The sequence below is a fragment of the Phascolarctos cinereus genome, unplaced genomic scaffold, assembly GCF_003287225.1.
Source record: "Phascolarctos cinereus isolate Bilbo 61053 unplaced genomic scaffold, phaCin_HiC Scaffold_4;HRSCAF=312, whole genome shotgun sequence".
In the NCBI taxonomy this organism is placed as follows: Eukaryota; Metazoa; Chordata; class Mammalia; order Diprotodontia; family Phascolarctidae; genus Phascolarctos; species Phascolarctos cinereus.
This window is the reverse complement of record NW_027555847.1, coordinates 135423071-135445625: the sequence shown is the minus strand read 5'-3', so window position 1 is coordinate 135445625 and position 22555 is coordinate 135423071. Positions and strand designations below refer to the sequence as shown.

Here is a 22555-nt window from a genome sequence, read left to right as displayed (position 1 = left end):
TTCAAATCCTGGCTGGCTATGCTGGCACTCTTCTCCCTGGGAGTCTGTTTCCTGTTTTGTAAAGTTAGGTGGATGGACTTTAAATTTTAACTGTAAGTCCCTCGTAGGTTGAAATCTTGTGATCCTGGAACCATATTCAGAAACGGCAACTGACCTCAAATGACCGTCTATTTTGGTCATTGGGGATCCCACTCCTGTTATTTTCTTACCAGAGGTTGTGATCACAAATGACTTTTGGAATGCAGCTGTGACCTGTCAGGGCTCTGGTAACTCCATTATGAGACTAGCATGACCCCGGCTCTGGCTTTAGAATGCAGTCATCTGAACACAATTAAGAGCAGTCCCTTTGTATGATCATCCAAAACCACTTGGGTTCTGTTAGTTTTGTTTTGTTTTATAATGGAAAGGCCAGAATGAGTCTAATTAAGTAGATAGGAGGGCTTGAGCCACGTGTCAGTATGAAGACATTAAACAGTGAAGCAAAAGTTGTCTGGAAAAGAGTTCAGTTAGCTACTCAGAAAGTTCTTTAGTTGAGGGGTGGGTTGAATTGTTCTCCCTGGTGTATACCCACCCCTCCTTGGGAGCCCCCTCCCACATTTGGGGGAGTTATTACTTCCCTGTTCTACTCTGTCTGCTTGGCCTCTCATAAGTACTCTGCTGACATTATCCCAAATAGCTTTTCTTCCCTTTGGTCTGATCTCTGGGGCTCAGCTGGGCCCTGGGACTTTTTTCTCCTTGTGTGAGAAACTGAACAGATGAGAGCTTCATTCTTGGTCATGTCTTTCTCTTCTTTTGTTGTTAGGCTTTTTTGGGGAAATGATCAAGGGTCCAGAAATCATTTCTGGATTGAGCTGATGTTCAGGGTTGGTACTTCTCACCCTCTGACTCATTCAGTCTCAGGGAGGAGGCAAAGAGTCAGGAAGGAGATTCGTGTAATTTTTTTTGAGGGATTAATGATTATTGGAAAGGTCTGTGCTAGGGGGTTTAGAACTCGGGTCTCCTAACTGTAAGTGTGAGGCTCTTAATGCTCTACTATGATGGCCCCTGGCAGTGGTGTGCCAGAAGCAATGGGAGAAGGCCGAGGGGAGGGAGACAGCCCATGCTCAGTAAAGCAGGACTTGCTCTTATTGTTAGCAGTAAGTTAAGGGCTTGACTCTTTCCTCTCCTGTCTCTCCTAAGTTCTGCTCATTCATCCAACAACTCTGCAACTTGCTTTCCAGATTCTGGTCCGGAGACTACCTGATGGCACTGAAGTTCGAGGCCGGGTGGTGGAAACAGAGGCGTACTTGGGAGCCGAGGATGAGGCAGCACACTCAAGGGGAGGGAGGCAGACACCCCGCAACAAAGGCATGTTCATGAAGCCGGGGACCCTGTATGTGTACATCATCTACGGGATGTACTTCTGCATGAACGTCTCCAGCCAAGGTGAGTGAGGCCAGGCCCAGCGTCCTCTACAGACCATGCTGGGGGCTGAACGAGGCAGTTCTGAGAGGGGTCAGCCCTTCGACCCTTTCCTTTCCTTCTTTCCAGAGAGAAGACGCCTCTGTTTGAGAATTTCCAAAGGACACAGACTTCTCTAAATCTAGCTCCTTTCCTCAGTCAGCTCTTCCACATTTCTTCCTTTGGCCTTCACCTCTGCTGAGAGGCAGCATGATTTAAAAAAAAAATGGATATCTTTTGTCTTTACATTATCTCAGTTTCCCATTTTATCCCTTCCCCATCCTTCTCGGAGGGCGTACCTTATTAATAAAGAATTTTTTAAGAGGAAGAAAAAAAAGTTTAGCAAAACCAACCAACACACTGGAAAAGGTCTGATGTTATGTGCACTGTTGCACACCCCTGGTTCTCCACTGCTGCAGAGATTCAGGGAAAGCGTCTTCTCTGGAAAGCAGCCCAGTGTGGGGGAAAGCACACTGGATTTGGAGGGTCTTGGTCCCGGTCCAGGCCTGTGTCACTGGAAGATCCTTCTCTCATCTGGAGTAAAATGAAGGGGCTTGGACGTGGTGATCTCTAAGGCCCTTCCCAAGTACAAATCCTAGGATCTTAGGATCCTGAGTGCTCCTTCCCTAATTCTCTGCGTGTCATTTCCCTTCCTTACCTGCTGTCTTTTAAGAAAAGACAGAGAGAGAATTCAAGAATGAATATATAAAAAAATTCAAGCTGAGGAGAAAGAAGGGGTCAGACCTGGAGGCCCAGAGTTGGATGAGTGGGACTGAGGACAGGTGGGGCTTCAGTCCCCATCCTTGAGATTGCTTCTGAGAGCTTCTTGGGCCTTCCTGCAGGCCTCTGGGGCATTGAGACCGTCAGAGTCCCAGGGGCCTGGATCCAAGGTTAGGCCCCTAGTGAAGGCCATTTCCATGATAGGCCTGGGAAGGTCAGCACCTGAGAGCCCCGTGAGGTGTGTCTTGGCTAAATAAATATTGATTGATTAGGTAGTAAATAACTGAGAGGGAACAGGGAAGCCTAGTTGCTCTGAATAGTTTGGTGAAGTGCCTACCTAAGAAGTCTGGCAACAGCGACTAATGGTCACTTTAATATTGTCCCTATAACTCTTATCCCCTCCATTTCCTACCCCAAGAAGTGGATTGGCTTTTGTTTTCCCTGTAACAGGCAGTTCTGTCTCCAGGCTGACTTGAAGGGGCTGGCATTCTCTATATTGGAAATAGTCCAGCCTCAGCTTCCTTGCTTTCCTCCCAGATCTTGCCACTTGAAGAGTATGGAGGGAATTTTGCTCCAGAATCTTAAGGATCAAATCCAGAGAATTTGGAAAGGAAGGAGAAGGAGTCTGCCAGGATAATAATGCCAGTAATAACAGCAGCTTCAATCCAGGGAGTCCTCCCTTAGTCCATTGGTGTGCCTAGGCTTGTACAACATACCGTGGAAGAGATGGAAAAGAAGGCTTTTGCAATCAAGCAGCATATACCCTTGTCTGAGAGAATGAATGAGCATAGAGCCCTTACTATGGGCTGGGCATTGTGCAAGGGCTGGAGATACAAATACAAACAAGCGAGGTAGGCTCTGCCCTCAAGGAGTTTACATTCTAACAGGGGAAGAGAATACATTTAGGGAAGTGGTGGCCAGGGAGGGAGAAGGGTGAGTAGTTATAAGGAAATTGACATGTTATTTCCAGGAATAGTAAAGTTGATTTGATTCCTCTTTTCAGAGCTAGAGTTGGGAAGATAAATGCAGGCTGTGGCATGACGTGGAGATGCCCAGGAGGTGGCTGAATGCTCATCGGTCAGGGCCTGGTATCCCAGGGGCCAGGAGAAGGCAGAAAAAGAAGATGCTGGGGGTCATGGGGGCTGCTGAGAACTGGCGAAAAAATAAAAAAGCATTTATTAAATACTTATCATGTGCCAGGTACTGGGCTAAATGCTGGGGATGACAAGATACCCAAAGGAATACAGTTCTTATTCTCAAGGAACTTATGTTCTAACAAGGGAAGGTAATGCATCAAAGGCACCGGTGATCAGGGAAGGGTGATTTGGTCTGAATAGTCACTGGGGTGTTGACTAGAGCCAAGGTGCAGGCAATTGATTGACATATCCTTTCCAGGAATAGTAAGTATACACGTCTGTGGCAATACCAGATTGTGTATGATCAAATAACTACCTGGAGAGGAGGGAAAGATGAATGTAGGCTATGATAGTTGAAGAAAGTTTCTTCTGGAAAGAGGGGGGTTTTGGAAATAATTTATTACTTTGTTCAGAGACACCAGGCTTCTTGACACCCAGAACCTCAGCTACCTTGGGAGAGTGACCAAGCCCTAGCATGCCCCACCTGGAGGAGTAGGCCAAGACCAAGACCCAGTGCCCTTGGCCTTTTCCTCTGACAACACCACTCCATGGAGACTGAGCGTTCCAATTCACTTGCCACCTGAAACATCACTTCTATGTTTAGCCAACTCCCACCATATGTTACTTTTCCTATCCTTCTATTAATTTCCAGCTGTCTAGGAGTAAACTATCCCCAGCTTCTAGCTCCCATTGTCATCCCATCTTCACCATCCCTGCCCCACGCAAATTTCACTCCAACTCTTCCCCTACTTTTCTTTTTTTTTTAAAAAATAAGTTTCTGTTGGTATTTTCTGCTTCTTACATCACCATAGTTATCTCAAGTATTCCTCCCCCTTCTCCTTCCCCTCCCAGGAAGCCATCCAATATGACAAATAGCATTTTTTTAAGAGAGGAAGAAAAAGCATAACAGATCAATACATTGAAAAATGCTGAAAACGTAGAATATGTAACTCTTGTGTACCTGTCACTTCTACCTTCTCATATCTCTTCATTTGAGTCCCACTTAAATTTTGTGATTTTGTTCCTCTTACTTTTGATTTTCTGGTGTTATTGTTCTTTCCATCTGCATTGTTAAAGTGGCTGTGTATGTTGTGTTCTTGGCTCTGCTCACCTCACTGTGCATCAGTTCATTTAGCTCTTTCCATGCTTCTCTGTATTCACCACACACATCATTTCTTACAGTGTGGTAATATTCTATTATATTCATGTACCTTCCCCAGTCAACGTGTGTATCCCTACTTTTTCACTGTGCCCTCTGGAATTTCTGTTTCATTATGAACAAACTTCCCATCCTTCTGGATCTCTTCCCTTACTACTTCTTCTGTGTACTTGCCGTCACTGGAACCCAGCTTCTCCCAGATGGCACTAAATCCCTGGCTGTCATATCTACCACTGGCCCTGCAGTGGGAAGCAAAACACTCCTTGCTCCCTGTTGCTACTTTGCCCTCCCTTTGCCAACGTGACTCAGCAACTTTTCTCCTTTTGAATTTCATTCTATTAAAAACTTTAACTGTACTTAGCCCACAGAGTAATCCCTACTATCAAGAAACTGACATTCTAAAGGAGGAGAAAACATGAACCTATGTAAGCATAGCATAGAGTAAATATGGAGTAAATACAAGTTAAAAATGAGGAAGTTGGGGGAAAAGATATTAGCAATTGAAGGGATCAAGAAAGTGTTTAGAATGTGGTGCTTGGGCTAAGTTTTAAAGGAAGTGAAAGATTCTTCCAGGTGGAGGTGAGGAGGGAGTTCATTCCAAGTATGGAGGACAACTAGTTTGCAAACATGGAGAGAAGAGATGGTGTGCTGCATGTGAAGTACAAAGAGAGGGCCAGGGTTGGAGGAGAGAGTACAGAATAGAAGAATACCATGTGATAAAGTTGGAAAGGCAGGTTGGGGCCATGTTGTAAAGGACTCTTAGAGCTAAAGAGGTTACATTTGATCCTAGAGGCACCAGCAGTCACTTGAGTTCATTCAGTGTGGGAGTGCCACGGTCAGAGGTGAGCTTTAGGAAAATCACCTGAGGAGCCATGTAAAGGATGAATTGGAGTGGGGAGAGACATGACGAAAAGAGACCGATTAGGAGTCCATTGCAACAGTCGAGGCAAGAGGTGGTGAGGAGCTGAACTAAGGGGGCAACTGTGAATAAAGGAAAGGGGAGAGATTGTAAGAAATGTAGAAATAAAAACAACGATATTTGGCAAAGGTTGAATGATAGTGAAGAGTTAGGGTGACATTGGGGTTACAAATCTGGGAAACTGAAAGAAAGGTGATACTTTGGAAAGTTTGGTCGACGTTTAGATGTAGGCTGTAGGATGAGTTCTGTTTTGGACATGCTGAGTTTGAGATATCTCTGGGACATGCAGGAGAAATATCTAGTAGGCAGCTGGTGCATTGGGACGGGAAGTCAGAAGAGAGACTGGTATTAGATATATAGATCTTCACAGAGATGATAATTAAACTCACAAGGGCTTATGAGGCCACCAAAAGTAGGAATATAGAGAGAGAAGAGGGCCCAGGATATAGCCTTGGATTATACAGTTAGAGGGCATGACATGGATAATGAGTCATCAAAGGAGACTGAGATATGGTAGGAAGAGAACCAGGAGAGAGCAGTGTCATTAAAAGCTCAGAGGGAAGAAAATATCCAAGAAGAGAGGGTGGTCAGCAGTGTCAGAGGGTACAGGTTAAGAAGGATGATGTCAGGGGCAGCTAGGTGGCGCAGTGAATAGAGCTCTGGCCTTGGAGTCGGGAGGACCTGAGTTCAAATCCAGCCTCAGACACTTAACACTTACTAGCTGTGTGACCCTGGGCAAGTCACTTAACCCCTATTGCCTCACCAAAAAAAAAAAAAAGAAGGATGATGTCTAGGAAAAAAAAAAGACAGATTTATCAATTAAGAGAGCTGGTAACTTTGGAGAGGTCGATTTCAGTCCAGTGATGAGGTCAAAAGTCAGACTGCAGCAGCAGGGAGTGAGAGGAGAAAAAATGAAGGCAAAGAGTATAAATGACTTTTTGGAGGTTGGCTGAGGTTGGCACAGATAGCTTGAGGGGATAGTAGGATCTTGAGAGGACTTTTTAAGGATGGGGGGGCGATGGGTGTGTTTGTAAGCAGCAGAAGAATCGGTAGATAGGGAGAGATTGATGATTAGAAAGGGAGAGGGAATGATTACTGCAGAAGACGGGAAAGGGATATGATCAAAGACATTTATAAGAGGGGTTGGCCTTAGCTAAGAGAAGTGCCATTTCATTATAAGGGACTAGATAAAAGCAGAGATTGAAAGATGTCAGAGAGATGTGAGATGAGAGGGAAGGGGGGTGAATGGCCTCAGTTTTCTTGGTAAAGTAAGAGTTGAGGTCCTCAACCGAGAGACTTGGGGAGAGGAAAGTGTGAGAGGCTTAAGAGGTTTGGAATAGCTTCTGTTGGAGTGAGATAGGGAATCAATTAGGAAAGAATAAAAAGATTGCCTTGTTTCAGCCAAGCCCAGGTGAGGCTAGATAACAAATCTGGAGTGCATCCCAGTCAGCAAGGTTGTGTGACTTCTTGTAGCTATTTCCAACAATAAATGAGTAGGAGTGGAAGAGGTGCATGGTGGGAGTAATCCAGGGTTGGGGTTTTGCAAGGGATGAACAGTAACAGGACAAGGGACCAGGAATTTGAGACCAAAGAACAGTGTGTGCAACTGAAGTGTTTAACTATAGGATTGTTAACTATAGGAAGAGAGTAAAATGAAGTCAGAGCAAGGTCAATGGCCTGAGAGGTGGAGGGATTGGAGGTTTTGAAGAGGATAAAGAATGGAGGTGTGAGGCCCAGGGAGAGAGGGAAAGAAAGGTGGTTATAGCCAGATTGAGAATGTCAGAGTTTTTTGATTAAAGAAGTAGAAGGCCATGCAAGCTGGACTTAGAAGAATACTGGCCAACAATTTTTTTGGAATGTGACAAAAAAACAGGAGAAAAATGTGATGGCAGCAATAGTGGGACAGTAGGCCCCAGAAATAAAGGTGCATACCTATATAACATTAACAGTATCTGCCCCCAGGCTCATTTCATGCTATGACATCTCAGAATCAAGGGCACAGATGGTAGATATAACCACGGCAAGGAAGAGGGAGAGCCATTTCACCCTCTGAGACAAGAGGAAAAGAAAGTTCATAGGGTCATGGAATTTAGAGGTGGAACGCTCCCTATCTTTTGGAGGATGAGAACCCTTTTTTAATGAAAAAAAAATTCACAGATCTCCATGGTATAGTAGTTGCATTAGTACTGCCTGAAACTGATGACAAGAAGCTACTGTGAATTCAGTGATACTTTTATATTTTATTCAATCACAAGACCATCTACATTCATTTGAAAAGTAGTAATACATATGTGTGTGAGATTCAGGTTACAGAAGGTTTGTTTTCTTACTTATTAGACCAAGTCGTGCTGCATATTTTATTAGAGCTAAATGTAGATTAAAATGAGTGTTTCATGCATCTCAAGATCCTTTCAGTAACTCTGTGTGATTTACCCTTCTGTGCCTCCACCCCCACTGGGATCCTTATCCGAAAGATTGGGAACCATTGATCTTGTCCAATTGCTTTATTTTACAAATGAGGAAACTGAGGCCCAGAGAGGTTAGGTGACTCGCACAGAGTCACATAGGTAGTAAATGGCCTGAACAAGACTCCAGCCCAGATCTTCTGACTGTAAGGAGGTAATGATCTGCAGCAGGAAACAGCACTAGATATATGGTCAGACAACCTGGGTGGAAAGCCCAGTTTTACCCCTTTCTGTCTTCTTGATATGCATGTCAGTTCCTGCCTCAGTTTCCTCCTCTGAAAAATGGAGCAAGTACTTTCAGCTTTTTCCCCTCATGCACGGGGATTATAATGAGGATCAGATGAAATAATGTAAGGAAAGTACAAATGTATTTATGGTGCTTCCTTAAGAGAGTGATTGTGAAAGAAGTAAAGGGAGTTGGAACCTTGAGACTGGAAAAGTTTATACATGGGATTCTGCTAGCTCCCAATTTTGTCTTCTGTTTGGGAAAGAAAACACCCGGTTTTCTCCTTTGGGCTTGGAATAAAAGAACACAATATTTGAAAGGAAAGTTGTCTCATCAGCACTTTGGCTCCCCCAGCACCTGTGTGTTGGGTGATGTTCATGAACTCTCTGTGTGGTCTGGGCGCCTCAAACCCTCAAACCCACAAGAACGAGACAGCCAAAGACGTGCTGGCCCCACAGCCCTTCAGTACAATGGGTTTCTTAAAGGCACTTTCAGTTACACTGACTCTTCCCGAAGCTATTTCCCAGGAAAGCTAAGGGCCTTTTGTCAGACACATGTTATAAACTTTCTCCTCACGCATGGGGCTCGCCCAAGTACAGGCCTGGGTTCTTATTCAGGCCCTCAGCTTTTGAATTCTTCCCTTGCAAAGCTAATCAGTTTGATAGTTCCTAATTGTTGGTTAGATTCCGGGATCCTCTTCTCTGCCCCCAGCTTCTAGCTCTCTCACCCTGTAGCTTTCTCAGTTAACCATTTCTTTCTGACTCTGCTCTTTCAGAGACCCTGAAATCCCTTGATCCTTTTTCTTGGTCCCTTCTTCCTTAGGCTAAGTGGGTAGAAATTCTTTTTCATGGTCACCTCCTGCCAAAGATAGGCGTTTCAGAGCCTACCTACACAGCCCACCTACACAGTTTCTCTTTCTCCTGTTCTAGAGACAATCTTTAGCTCTTGACACTGTTTCAGCTCAAATTAACATGTTTGTGTTAGTTCTGAAACTCCCATGGCCCATACTAGAGCTATAATAATGTCTCCTCCCTCACAGCTCTATAATGTTCTGCACCTCATATAAAGCATGACAATTTTTAGGACTTTACCATTTGCATGGCACTTTGAAATACATTTTAATTTGAGCCTTAAAACAACCCTGTGATACAGGCAAGGCAGGGCTTAGTATCCTCATTTTACAGACAAGGAAAAGTGATTCCAGAGAAGTAAAGTGATTTGCCCCATGCCACAAAGCTGCTAGTGAGCTGCCGAGCTAGTACTCCAGCCCTGACTCTAGAAAGAGGTGCAAGCTCACTCTTCCTATGATGCCATTCAGCTCCCTTCCCATAGCCACAGAAGGTACCTGCCATGTTCTGGGCACTGTGCTAAGCACTGGGGTTACAAAGAAAGGCAAAAAAACTGTCTCTACCAGTCTAATGAGGGAGAGAACCTAAAAACAACTGTACAAACATTTTATATATATTTTAGATATATAAAAAAATATATATGTATGTATATGCACATGTATATGTATACATATGTATATGTGTGTACATGTATATGTGTGTGTGTATATATGTATGTATGTATTGGAGAAAACCAACAGGGAAGTCACTAGTATTAAGGGGGATCAGAAAAGGCTTCTCATAGAAGATGGAACTTCAGCTGGGATTTGAAAGAAGCCAGGCAACCAGGAGGTAGAGATGAGGAAGGAAAATATTCTAGGCACGAGGAACAGCCAGTGAAGATGCAGGAGCTGGAGTTGTCATGTGTCAAGAATAGCAGGGAAGGCAGTGTCACTGAATCACAGAGCATGGGTTAGAAAGGAAGGTGTGAGAAGATTGGAAAGGTGGAAGGGGGCCAGGTGGTGAAAGGCTTTGAATGCCAAGCAGAATATCGTGTATTTGATCTTAGGGGTGCTAGGGAGCCGCTAGAGTTCATTGCATTTTGTTGTTCAGTCATTTTCAGTTGTGTCTGACTCTTTGTGACCCCATTTGGGGTTTTCTTGGCAAAGATACTGGAGTAGTCTGCCATTTCCTTCTCTAGCTCATTTTACAGATGAGGAAACCGAGGCAAACAGGGTTAAGTGACTTGCCCAGGGTCACACAGTAAGTGTCTGAGGCCAGATTTGAACTCAAGAAGATGTCTTCCTGACTCCAGGCCTGGTGCTCTATCTACTGTGCCATCTAGCTGCCTGTTTATTGAATATAGTCAGATCTGCACTTGAAGGAAATCACTCTGACAGCTGAGTGGAGAATGGACTGGGGTGAGGAGGGACTTGGCAGCTGGAGCCACCAGCTACTGTTACAGTAATGCAGGTGCGAGGTGACGAGACCCACCCGAGGGTGGTGGCAGTGTCAGAGGAGAGAAGGGTCATACGTGGGAGATGTTACAAACGTAAAATCAATAGGACTTGGCCATCGATTGGGTATGGGGAGGGAGGGTAAGGAGTTGATAATGACCTCTAGGTTTCAAGCCCGGGGGACTGGGAGGATAGTGATGCAACTCAGCAGTAATAGGGAAGTTCAGAATAGTAACAGGTTTTCGAAGAAAGAGTTAAGTCTTGGCCACATTGAACTTAAGATGTCTACAGAATAGGAGGGGAGGTCACTCGCTTCCCATGTTGTTTTTTACCCTCAGTTTGAAGGACAGGGATAAACACTCTAGATAGTGAAGCCTCCAGGAACACTGATTCTAACAGTGCCTGTGCAGAGGAGCAAGAGAAGGACTGAGGACAATAGGGGCATGCCCACATTGATCTTCCTCCCACTCCCTTTCCATTCCTGTGCTTCCTTTGCCCTGTGCTCAGCCCTCTTCTTTGTGATGTTTACTGTGGTTCCGATGTTGTCTGGGCAAGACCCTTCCCTGTTGTATCTCAGGATTCAGAGGATGACTTTGGGTTTCCCATTGAGCCTAGGGCCACACTGTTAACCATCTTCATCAAGCAGACCTGTCTGCCCTCAAGTGGTCCTCTTTGTCCCTTGGCATGATTTCTGAGAGCTCAAGCCTCTCTTACCCCATTCTCCGTTCCTTTTCTTCACCTCAGACTATAGAACATATTGGCTTCCCTGTTGCCCTCAGGGGGCAAGTAGCCTACTATTAAAACCACCATATTCATGGGCCTAAGGTAGAAGGTATCAGGCTTCAGGATCTAAAAGAAATCAGGCAGGATAATCTAAAACACATGGGCTAGGAGTCTCAGCCCTGTTACTGGCCAGCTCTGTAGTGACATACTTTCTTAGGTAAGTCACTTTTCCTTGATGGGCCTGTTTCTCTTTATAGAATGATACAGTTGGTTCCTTTCAGTCTTAACATTCTGTTCTCCATCTTTAAAAATCAAAAGGTTGGAGTAGCTGTCATCTAAGAATGGCCTCAGTGGGTGAATGTGGACATTCTCAGCCCAAGGGTAGCTTCTGCTTCTCCATCATATTTCCTCCAGGCAGAGAGAGGACCATCTTATGGGAGCATATGGTGTGTGTCAGGGTAGAGGAGAGGAAGTTGGAAAAGGCTGAGGCCAGAGAACAACAATGGTTGTACTGGAAGGAATATCAGCTTTAGAGTCAGAATGCCCAGGTTGACGCCCAGCTCTGCCACATACTTTACTAGCTGTGGGACCTTGGGTTAAATCTTGTCACTTCTCTGAACCTCCATTTCCTCACCTGTAATGAAGAAATAATAGTTGCATTATTTCTTTCTGGAAAAGAAAGTGTTTTGCAAGCTATAAAATACTATAGGAATGTGAGTAGCTGTTATTGTGAAAGGTTTTAAATGCCACATGACCTTAGCAAAGAGATCTCTCTCTTGGCTTCTTTAGGCCTTGGGTTCTCTATCTGTTCAATAGATAGAGTCACCTCTGCCTTCCAGACACCTACCAAGGGTCAGGCAACAGTTAGAGGACCTTGAATCCTTTAGGCGAGTCACAAAGTCTCCAATGGTGATAATAAATGATCTTGATGATTACTAATTATCCTTTTGCTTGAGTATGGTTAAGCCAAAGCTACAGGACTCTGGTTTGACACATAGCACTGCCAGAAATAGTAGAGCATGTTTTGCTTACTCATAGACTAAAAAGAATAGCATCAAAGAGAGGATTCTGCATTGACAGCTGACCTCTGCAGCACTGAGGGCTGAGACTTTTTGACTCCTCGGCAGGTCAGAATGGCAGCCTGGAGGGACATAGCATATTGTGATAGTAGACACAGAGATTGACTGCTAGTCATAAAGCCTTGCTTCCTCCATTGTGCGGTGTGTAGGATGTCTTGGCCCAGTCTCTATGAAATGGATAGGGTCCCTAGAGGCAGTCTCTGGGGATGATACTTTGGTTTCCCAGGAGGCCTAGCTTTTACGGTCTTCATTAGCTCATTTTCTGAGAAGGTCTATGAAGTCTACAGCAGAACAATGGAAGGATCAGAATCCCAAATCCTTCCCCACTGATGAGCTCCCTGGCTTGAGGGGGTTCTGGGAATGAATGTATATTCCTTCCTGTTGCAAACCAGATGGACAGGAGGTGCAGCATTGGCAGCTGGCCCTTGGTCAGGGCAAGGAATGGTTCTTCAAGTTTTGGATATGCAAACCAGGTAGGGAGAGTAAGGAGATAGTGAGACCAAAGGGGGAAAAAAAAAGGGAACAAGTTTGATGTGTGTTGGTGAGATTATGAGAAGACCTAATCGGCAGAACTATAATCACCTTTTCAGTGGCAGGAGATAAGTCTGTACATCTCCTGTTCCTAGGGTAGTTGTATTCTCTTCATATTACTTGTGTTTACTTCTCTGCACATACATCGTAGTCCTCCAGTAGAAATCAAGTGCCTTGAGGCTGTTTTTATTTTGCTCCTCATACCCTCCTAGTACTGTGCCTTCCATCTTAGAGGGGCTTAATTTATTGAATTGATAGGTAGGGTAGGATCAGACTGAGCATCTTAGACTTAAAGTAGGGAGCTACTGAAAGTGTTTGAGTTCAGAGCGGTTCATTAAGATGGATTAGATAGTGAGAGACTAGAGTAAGGGAGACAAGTTAGGAAGCTATTACAGTAGTCCAGGCAAGGGGTAATGAGGACCTCAGTAAAGGAGGGTGTGGTGGCAGAGAAAATTGGATGATTTATGAGACATATTAGAGATAAATGTAAAGTCTTACATTTGAGTGGTTTGTTTTTTTAAATTCACTTTACAAGCACAAGATAACAAAGATAGATTACTCATAAGCTGGAGAGCATCCAGAGGGCATCCATAATGGTGAAGATTTGTTTGTGGGAACCAGGGGTGTCGATCCTCAAGAAGACTTAGAAGGCACCACGATACCTATCTTCAGATATTTACAGATACATGGAAGGATCCTACGTATTCTGTTGAGCCCTAGAAGATAGGAAACTTGGAAAAAGATCTATTTAGGTATGATGTAAGGAGAAATTTCCTCATAGTAAGAGCTATTGTTAAGTAGAATTGGCTGCCTTAGTAGGAGGGAATGGCATCCCCTTTTGGAGACCTTCAAGGAAAAGCTGGATGGCCAGTGTCAGTTATAAGAGGAGGAGTCTTATCATAAGGAGATTTGAGAAAATTTGGCTATAGGAAAGGAATTGGGATTCTTGGATTTGGGAATCTGAGAGGACGTTAGGTGGTGCCATTTAGAGAGTCAAGAAAGTTGGTGGGGTGTTGGGGATCTGTTTTGGAAGAGAGTTCACTGAAGGACCATAAACTAGACTTGGCCTACTTGTATGACACTAAGCAAGATCCCCATTTCCATAGCCCTCCATTTCTGCCTTCTCTCTCTAGGAGGTCCCCAGCTTTGGGGATGGGGAGCTGACGATGAACAGAAAATTGTCCCAGCACTTAAGGTTTTATAGAAGGCCCAGCAGTGAACATATTCTATGGCCAGGAAATGTCCCCCCCGGACAGGAGCATGGCCCCGTCACGGTGTGGGGTGAGGTGCTGCTGTTACCCTAAGCCTGGCTTCCCTCAGACACCGGGCCAGGCACTGCCCTTTGATGCCGTGCCACCACCAGACAAACCTGGATGTGAACAAGCAGTTGAAGAACTGCTGAAGTATTTGCGGAGGAGCTAGAATTTCAAGGCTTTGCTGGCCTTGATCATATCTTTACATTCTTTGAAAACTGGCTGCAGAGGGGGTGTTTACAGACACATCCAGGCCAAGATTACCAGCTTCTTTCTATATTTTCCAGTCTGTACCGGGAGATTTGCTCACTTTATGAGTTTCCCAAGGTTTTAGCTCTGCTGGATGTTTTACCCTGATTTCTTCTGAACAAGTAAAAGGGAAGTACAGTCTACTGTGGGGCAGAGGCACAAGGCCCCCATAGGAGGCTGATGCTGGGGGAAGGAGGCAGCAAGGGCAGTGAGTCACAGGGGTGGAGGGGCAGGAATATCCTGTTCTCAAGCAGCTCAAATTTGTCAGCCAGAGGCTGGATTGAGCGTGAGAGCTCCGTTGAACTCAGCCTGCCTGATTGTCCCCTAGGGGCTGTGTCCCCTGTCAGGAGTCTCTTAGCCTGTCAGGGCAGCCAAGTGGGAGGGTGTTGGTAAATTTATGAGAGAATATGAATAGAGGTTCTGGTTTAGTTGAAAACAAAAGGTATTTTGACAAGGCATTGGCTCCCCCTTACAGGCTGCGGATTTGTACCTTTCTCCTTCCACATGTGAGCCTTTAGTTCTCGGTCAGTGGGCAAACCTAGAGGAATAAATACCCTTGAGGCAGCAGGAAGGGTCCCTCAGGGTGGGGGTGTGGATGAGTCTGGGAAGACTGGCTGACTGAGGATGGAATGGAGGGGAAGGGAGGAGGGGGTCTAAGCTGTATTCCAGATTAAGGCACACCCCATCAGAGGGTGTGAATGAGGGAATTCCCATCTTAGCCCTATCACTGCTGTGCTGACATGACACTCTACTCTGGGCTTCATGAGGATAATATTACTTGCCTCAGCAGCCCTACTGGCATTATCCTAACTTTATACCTGAGCAAACTGTGACTCCGGCAGGAAAAGTCATAAAGGATCATAGGATTTAGAGCTGGAAGAGGGAGGCTCAGAGAGGAGTGACTTGCTTGGAGGTCACCCCCATGAAATGGTGATGGGGCTCGAATTCAGACCCAAGCTTTCTGATTACAATACTCCTTCCATTCTTCTACTCAAGGAAGTACCTAAAGAGATCACCTAGCTATTTTCTGGTCCCCTAAGCATCAAAGCTAAATTCAGAAGAGATCCTCTTCTTCCATGTCCCAGCAAAGACATCCTGCCTTTTTTAACCTGATTCACACAAATGCCCAGTGCTTGACAACAAAGGGCCACATGTGATCCTAGAAACCCTGGCCTAAATTCCAAGGCACTAGGCAGATGGCACCTGCTTCTCTGCTCCTTATGAGGGTAGATGTGTTTGTGTAGTGTTCCTTTCATTTGGTACACTTTGGAAAGGTGTTGGGGAGAAGAACCTTTTTCTATCATTCATCACTCTAGTGACATTCTTCTGATTCGATCAGCTCCTCTGACTTGGCCCAGTCAGGACAGAGGTTAGATGACATGTGGGTGAGACATAGACTGGAAACCTTCTAGCCAGTGCTTTCCCCAACAAGCGGCGCCTGTCTGGGGCTCCGGATGGCTTTATTTGTTGGGAAAATAATCTGGGGTTGGTAAGCTCAGGGCTGGAGGCTGAAGCCTTGGGTGTGGACAAGGGAGTAAGGCCTCCTGAGATCTGCTGTGCTGGCCTCACAGATGGTATAGATCAAGAATCTTTTGGGAGGCTGACTATAACAGAAATATTATGCTTAAAACTCACATGGAAGCTGGATTTTTCCAAAATTTGACCCATCCAGACTTAGAGGCCTTTTTTCTATCTGTACCACTATAATGCTAGTATGGGATTAGAGAATCAGGCTTTTTGTACTAAATGAAACCCTATCAATCTAACTACCTTCCACCCCTCATTTTATAGATGAGGAAAATAAAACCTAGACATGGATTTGTGGGGCAGCTAGGTGGCACAGTGGATAGAGCACTGGCCCTGAAGTCAGGAGGACCTGAGTGAGTTCAAATCTGGCCTCAGACCAAACACTTGACACTTACTAGCTGTGTGACCCTGGGCAAGTCACTTAACCCCAACTACCTTAAAAAAAAAAACCCAACAGATTTGCACTGTTCAGTCACACATACATCAGAGCCAACATACCAGCCCATTTTATGACAGAGTCTAACGTTCAGGTTCTCTCTCTCTGTTGTCCCTCTTTGGCAAGCCTTGATCTCTTGGCACAGGGGAATATGTCCCAGATTTGGGTATGTGGAGTTATGAGGCCCATAAAAGCCACACATCACCTGTTAAATGTGTCCCTTGCACCCAAGATTTCTGTAGCCTGGTGTTCACAGTCTTGGCTTAGTTTCTTTCCTAATCGTTGATTTGCCTCTAACAGAGCATTCATACCAAAGACACTTTCTTCCCCTAAAGAATGAGGAAGGAGCTTTGGTTTGGGGCCTGGTTTTCATCAGTTTCCCCCCTGTGTCGTCTGTGACTTGCTGTTCTGTTTTGATGAGCGTAAGGGGAGGATGTGGAGGAGGAAAGATCAGGAGGAGATGTAGTCAAGAGGTCTCCCTCTCATGATAGATGGCTCATAGTACTGAAATAAAAACTTATGAACTAATTAGCAAGGCTAAAAATGTATTTCACTGTTTTGAGAAAATAGAATAACAAGTCATTGCTCTTGCCAGATTAATTTCCAGCCAGCAATTTCCCACCCTTATCTAAGGATACCACAGTTGGGCATTGTCTGAGAGCGGGAGGGTTCTGACCACCTTTCATCACTTTGATCCACTAGCAGAAATTCTTCAAAAATCCTCCTCACACTCAAGGCTTGTGCTTGCTGTCTGCAGGTGAAGGGGCGTGCATCCTTCTTCGTTCCCTGGAGCCAGTGGAAGGCTTGGAGATGATGCGGCAGCTTCGTAATGCCCACCGAAAAGGAGCAGCCAGGGCCCTCAAGGACCGGGAACTTTGCAATGGCCCCTCTAAGCTATGTCAAGCCCTGGCCATTGACAAGAGCTTTGACCAGAGGGACCTGGCAGAAGAGGAGGCCATTTGGCTGGAGCAGGGCCCTGAAAGGCCAGGGGAACATACTGTGGTGGCGGCAGCCAGGATTGGTATCAACTATGCTGGAGAGTGGGCCCTAAAGCCACTCAGATTCTACATCCAAGGCAACCCTTATGTCAGTGTGGTAGATCGAAAGGTAGAACAGGAAATGCAGGCCAGTGGCTAAGGCCCAGCTAGGGAAGCCAAGCTGCTGCTGCTGCTGGTGAATTCAGCACTTGCAAGCTTGAGCCCCTGTTGTGCAAAGGTCATGGCTTGACTAGGCTACAGCAAAGATTTTTAGAGGTTTAGAAAAATAAATTCTTGTTTCCACAAAACAATGTTAGGTGAGTCATGTATATACTAGTGTCTCTCTTTTTTTTTCTTCCCCCCCTGATGTGGTGTTTTAGGGCAAGAAAGTCAGCAGCTTTCAGGGAGACTGTGGCTCTTGCCAGCATGGCCTCTAAGCCATGGCTTAGGCGTACCTAAGCAATCTCCTTTAAAGCAATTTGACTTTCTGCTTGCAGGCATCTGTGGCCTTGCCCAAACAGCAGGACAGAAGCCCTGGGCATCTGAAGATACCACCAAAGCCACAACCTGGGCCATGGTCTTCCTTTTTTTCTGTAGCCCTGATGCTGCCATCCTTGCTGGTTGCCAAGATGTCCTGGCAGGCCTTGTAAGGGGTCTGCCCTGGGGACCAAAGTGGTTTTTCCCAGGGAGCCTAGGGCAGACACTGAGCTGTTTTCAATACTGCTGGCCCAGGGATAACCTAGCCAGCTTTCCAGATGATGCAAAAACCATCTAACATCAAGAGGCCCCGGTGTCACTGCCTAGTTAAGCATTTTACCATAACAGCATAGAAATGTACTTATTCCACAGACAGAGTCTGGGAGAGGCTCTGACAAAAACGACCTAATTGGCTGTAAATCTCATCAGGGGTGACTGCCACAGCATGGAAGGAAACTCTTGTTTTCCCATTGCCTTCATGCTAAAGCTTATGGGTCTCCTGGCTAGCTGCAGCCCCTCACTGTCAAGGCATTCAGGCCAATCTGCATGGGAAGGGTCCAAAGGGTTAAGCCACGTTTTCTATAATGGTTTTATGAGAATGGGAGGGGAACTGATCAAGGGGTTATGCCCCCCCCTTTAAAGGGGGGGAGGGCGCTCCTTGCTGAATGATAATTATAAAGGACAGGGGAAAGGCATGAGACAGAGCAGCTAGAAAGCTAACTCCTGGCTCTTTTATTTTCCTACAGCATTCTCAACCCCTTAGTCCTGGGGCTGCACCACGGTTGGATTGGGGAAGATTAGCCTTTAAGAGAACCTTACAAAAATCATATACTACTCAAGCAGGGAAAGGAAGGCCTCTCAGCTTTCCCCACCCCACCAACCCTAGGCTGATAACCATCAAATATATAGGATGGCCACAGGTCCAGGAATGACTGCCAAGCTAAGAAGAAGGGCTGGTGGTTGGAGGGAGTCACCATGCCACAGTCTAGCAGCAGGCTCAAGCCGAGTTAGAGCCTATAGCTGATTCCAGATTAGGAAGCTAGCATGTGAGTTAAAGTCATGTTATTTTCAGGGCATTTTCCTCAAGCTTAACTGAGCCACCAAATAGCCTTCCCTCCACCTACATCCAGAATTCAAGGTCCAAATAAGTGGGCCTTTCGATCCCACTAATACTGTACTCCTTAGGAACCCACACAGTCACTCTGCTTCTCAAAAGCAGGAATAACAGGAAGGGCCAACTTAGAGCCTGAGAGGAAACCAACCATGGTCCCAAGGTCGCCACTCTTTTGTGGAATGCCTCCCCATCCCCTCTGGCCCTTGGTGGCTCAAAGAATTCTCTAGGGTGAGTGCTTCTCTGAGCAGGGGGCTTACTTCCCACTCATTTTAGAAGTGACTGGAAAACTGAGATAACTGGGTCCTCATGGTTGGTGACCACCAGCACACTTCGGAACTTGTCAAAGAGCATCAGCAGTTGGGATCGTCGCATGTTTTCATTGTACATGATCTCTTCCAGGTGATGGCGTCCCCGGAAATAATGTAACAGCCTAAGAGGGAAGAATAAATTAGTAAATGCACCTCAGAGCTGCTTGACAGCACTTTCCATCAGAGAGGCCCTTCCCAGATCATAGAATCATAGATCATGAGCAAGAAGGTACCTTAAAAGTCATCTTTTGAGCCAACTCACTCATTTTACTGTTAAGAAATTGAGACCCAGTGAGGTTAAATGACTTGTTCATGGTCACAGAGGTAATAAACGTCAGAGGTAGGATTTAAATACAGGTCCTTTGACTTAAGGGCCAATGCTCTGTCTACAGTAGGATGCCGTAAGATATCTGCTGGCCTTGTCCACCTATTGGTGGTTCATACCCTTATTCTAGGTAGCCTCTGTGGCCTCAACTATAATAATGAAAATGTTTGTGTAGCCTTCTCTCACTTAGTTCTTATAACCACCCACCCTCTCAGATAGACAGGTCAGAGATAATAATAACTGAAATCTTATTTTTGGACTGAACTTGTGATGTCATTGGCACAGGGAACCCCCGCAACTTTTAGAGAGTTTCCTCAGACCCTGCAAAGTTAAAGTGCTTTGCCTGGGGTCACCCAGCCAGGATGAAGTAGAAATCAGGACTTAAACCCAGATTTTCCTGGATAAGTCTGGCTTTTTCCAATCACTATTTATCATGCTGGCATTTATATAGTGCTTTTTATAAAATTTGAAAATTGCTTGAACATATATCATCTCGTAATACAGAAATGATTATTTCTGACAACTGAGGAAATTAAGCAGAAAAAAACTGGGACACTAATGCAGTTGGTAGAACGGTGAACTGATCTAACCATTCTGGAGAACAATTTGGAACTATGCCCAAAGGGCTACAAAACTGCATATCTTTGACCCAGAAATATCACTACTAGGGTCTATATCCCAAAGAGATTTAAAAAAAAAGGAAAAGAACTTATATGTACAAAAATATTTATAGCAGCTTTTTGTGGTGGCAAAGAATTGGAAATTGAGGGGATACCCATCAACTGGGGAATGGCAGAACAAGTTGTGGTATATGAAATGACAAGATAATTTTATGATGAAAAATGCTATCCACTTCCAAGAGAAAGAACTGATGGCATCTGATTGCAGACTGAAGCATACTTTTAAAAAAAAACTATTTTTTTTTTCTTTTGGTCTGTGTTTTCTTTTGCAACATAACTAAATGCATATAATATATATCAAATTACTTGCCTGGGAGGTACAGAATTTGTAACTCAAAATTTAAAAAAAGAATGTTAAAAATTATTTTTACACACCGGCCCTGGAGTCAGGAGGACCTGAGTTCAAATCTGGCCTCAGACACATAATACTTCCTAGCTGTGTGACTCTGGGCAAGTCACTTAACCCCAACTGCCTCACTAAAAAAAAAAAATTACTGTTACATGTAACTGGAAAAAATAAAAAATAAAAAATATCAAGACTCAGGTCTTTCACAGGTTTCTTTCTACCTCACCTCTTGCTGTTTTAGACTTCTGCTTCATATTATGCTAAATGTCAAGCATGACAATAACTTGTACATTTCTCTCCCTCTGAGCTCCCAGTACACACAGAGTCTAAGGAAAGGTAGGCACACAGCAGGAAGCAGGGAGAAAGATGCACACATTTTCCCCCTTCCTTCAGTCAGAGGGTTATGGGATTTGTGCCTGTCATCAGGCAGGGCGCTTCTGACAGAGGGTTGTCTTTCTGGGAACTTCACTCAGGATTTTTAGGTCCTATTTCTTGTCCTCCTTCATAAAATGGAAGTGCCAGCACTCCCTCTAGACAGCTAATGCTGCCAGGGGAGGTTACTGGCATTCCTGCAACATTTCCCTGTTCCCCCAAGCAGTCCTGGGGGCTGGGGCTGAACTGGCTTTAGATAAGAAGGCCCTCTGTTCTTCAGTAAGTGGGGTGGTATATATTCAGGAGTCTATTTCATGGGGAAAAGTTGACACCACCAGCCTTTTTTGCTCTGATAGTTTCTGTGCTACCCTCCCACTTGCCCTGAGCTATTCAGAGAGGGTACTTTGGGACTGCCCCTTCACACTCATTCAGATTCCTCAGCAAGGTCACACAGCATAAAGAGCAAGCTCAGAATAACATCTATCCAAGCACCACTCAGACTAAAGGAAAGGAAAGGGAAATACTTGAGCTGAAGAGCTTCACTGGAGCAGGCACAGAGTTGAGAGGGGGATATGAGGTGGAAAGAAAACTCATGGTCTGAAGATTTCTTTCAGATCCCCTGATGGGTCATTCCTCCCCACCCACATTCAAAGCTACACAACTGAGATGATTTGGCTCAGGACGTGGTTGCTGTCTCCCTAATTTGTTTTCTCTAAACTGTCTGCTGGGGCCCACTAGGCCTGACTAAGCAGTAAGAGTCTAGGATGACAAAATAATACATAATCTGAGAACTCCAGTTCTCAGATGAAGTCCAGTAGGGCCTTCATCTAGTCCAACCCCCATTACTTCACAGAAGAGGAAAGCAAGGCCCATATAACAAATAAGTGGTATTATGTAAAGTGCCAGAACTGATATTCAAATCCACATCTTTTAGGGCTCTTTCCACTAGTGCCCATTTCCATATGTTCACAACCATGCTGGTTTCCCTCTGTCATTTACACACCTGTGGGTCCCTGTCTCTTTTCAGCTGGCAGGTACTCAAGGAACACAAACTGCATTAGCATGAAACAGGGACAGGTACAGGACCTGTGATTTCACTGCTGCAGGGAATGTCCAGTGAGAAGTGAATTTACAGGCTAGCACCTACCCTGCAATTTACAGTCTTTTGTGCCTGGAGCCCTGGGGAAGTTTGGTGACCTGCCCTGGGTCACACAGCCAGTTGCTGTTCATCTTTCATTTTTGAAGAAGATGAATCACATCACAGGGTGATGTCTTGACACACTTGTGAACTGTATTTAATGAGGCAGAGTTGCAGTCATCAGTCTCACTCTCTCTTCCAGAGTCACTGAAGTCCAGTGGCAGGACAAAAGTCAGCATGACTGGTAATGGTCCAGGACGCAGTGTGGCCTTGGCATCTTCAGTGTCTGACTAAGCTCTAAGCTCTCCTCGATGCCTGCTTCAGCCACCTTCATGACCACTGGAACAAATTATTTTCTGCCCATCCCACATGCCTGCGGTAGACACCCCCAACTCACCAATGGGTTTGAAGCCTGTCCCCTCAACCTGGTTTAGCCCGCCTATTGTAAGGGTTTTGCTGGGGTGTGGCTGCTGCCTATTCTACAGCTTCTTGGAGCCATGGCTGAGAGTTGGGTGAATGAGCCTTCACATCAAAGGGGCTAGTCTCCTGACTAGCCCATACACCCCACACAGCCAGTATATGTCAGAGGTAGGACTTGAACTTGGTCCTCAGAGTTTCCTGGCTCTCAATTATAATGATAACGACAATGCTGAAGAGCATTCCCACAGGTT

General features: G+C 45.2%; 2 protein-coding genes across 11 annotated transcripts in view; one reads left to right on the top strand and one right to left on the bottom strand.

Moving 5' to 3' along the window:
* Nucleotides 1-20571, top strand: part of MPG (N-methylpurine DNA glycosylase) — a 71664-nt gene extending 51093 nt beyond the window's left edge. For both annotated transcript variants that reach the window (XM_021006592.2, XM_078152620.1), the window contains 2 exons: nt 1221-1425; nt 16905-20571. In XM_021006592.2, the coding sequence (XP_020862251.1) occupies nt 1221-1425; nt 16905-17284 (585 nt within the window). In that variant the 3' untranslated portion in view covers nt 17285-20571. The remainder of the gene's footprint in view (nt 1-1220; nt 1426-16904) is intronic.
* The window catches only part of NPRL3 (NPR3 like, GATOR1 complex subunit), an 89233-nt gene continuing 74272 nt past the window's right edge, over nt 7595-22555 (bottom strand). For 7 of the 9 annotated variants that reach the window (XM_021006587.2, XM_078152617.1, XM_021006580.2 and 4 more), the window contains one exon: nt 16673-19145. In XM_021006587.2, coding sequence (XP_020862246.1) covers nt 18980-19145 — 166 coding nt within the window. In that variant the 3' untranslated portion in view covers nt 16673-18979. Of the gene's footprint in view, nt 11707-16672; nt 19146-22555 lie in introns of those variants that run through there. The other 2 variants (XM_021006581.2, XM_021006590.2) reach the window with 2 other exon arrangements.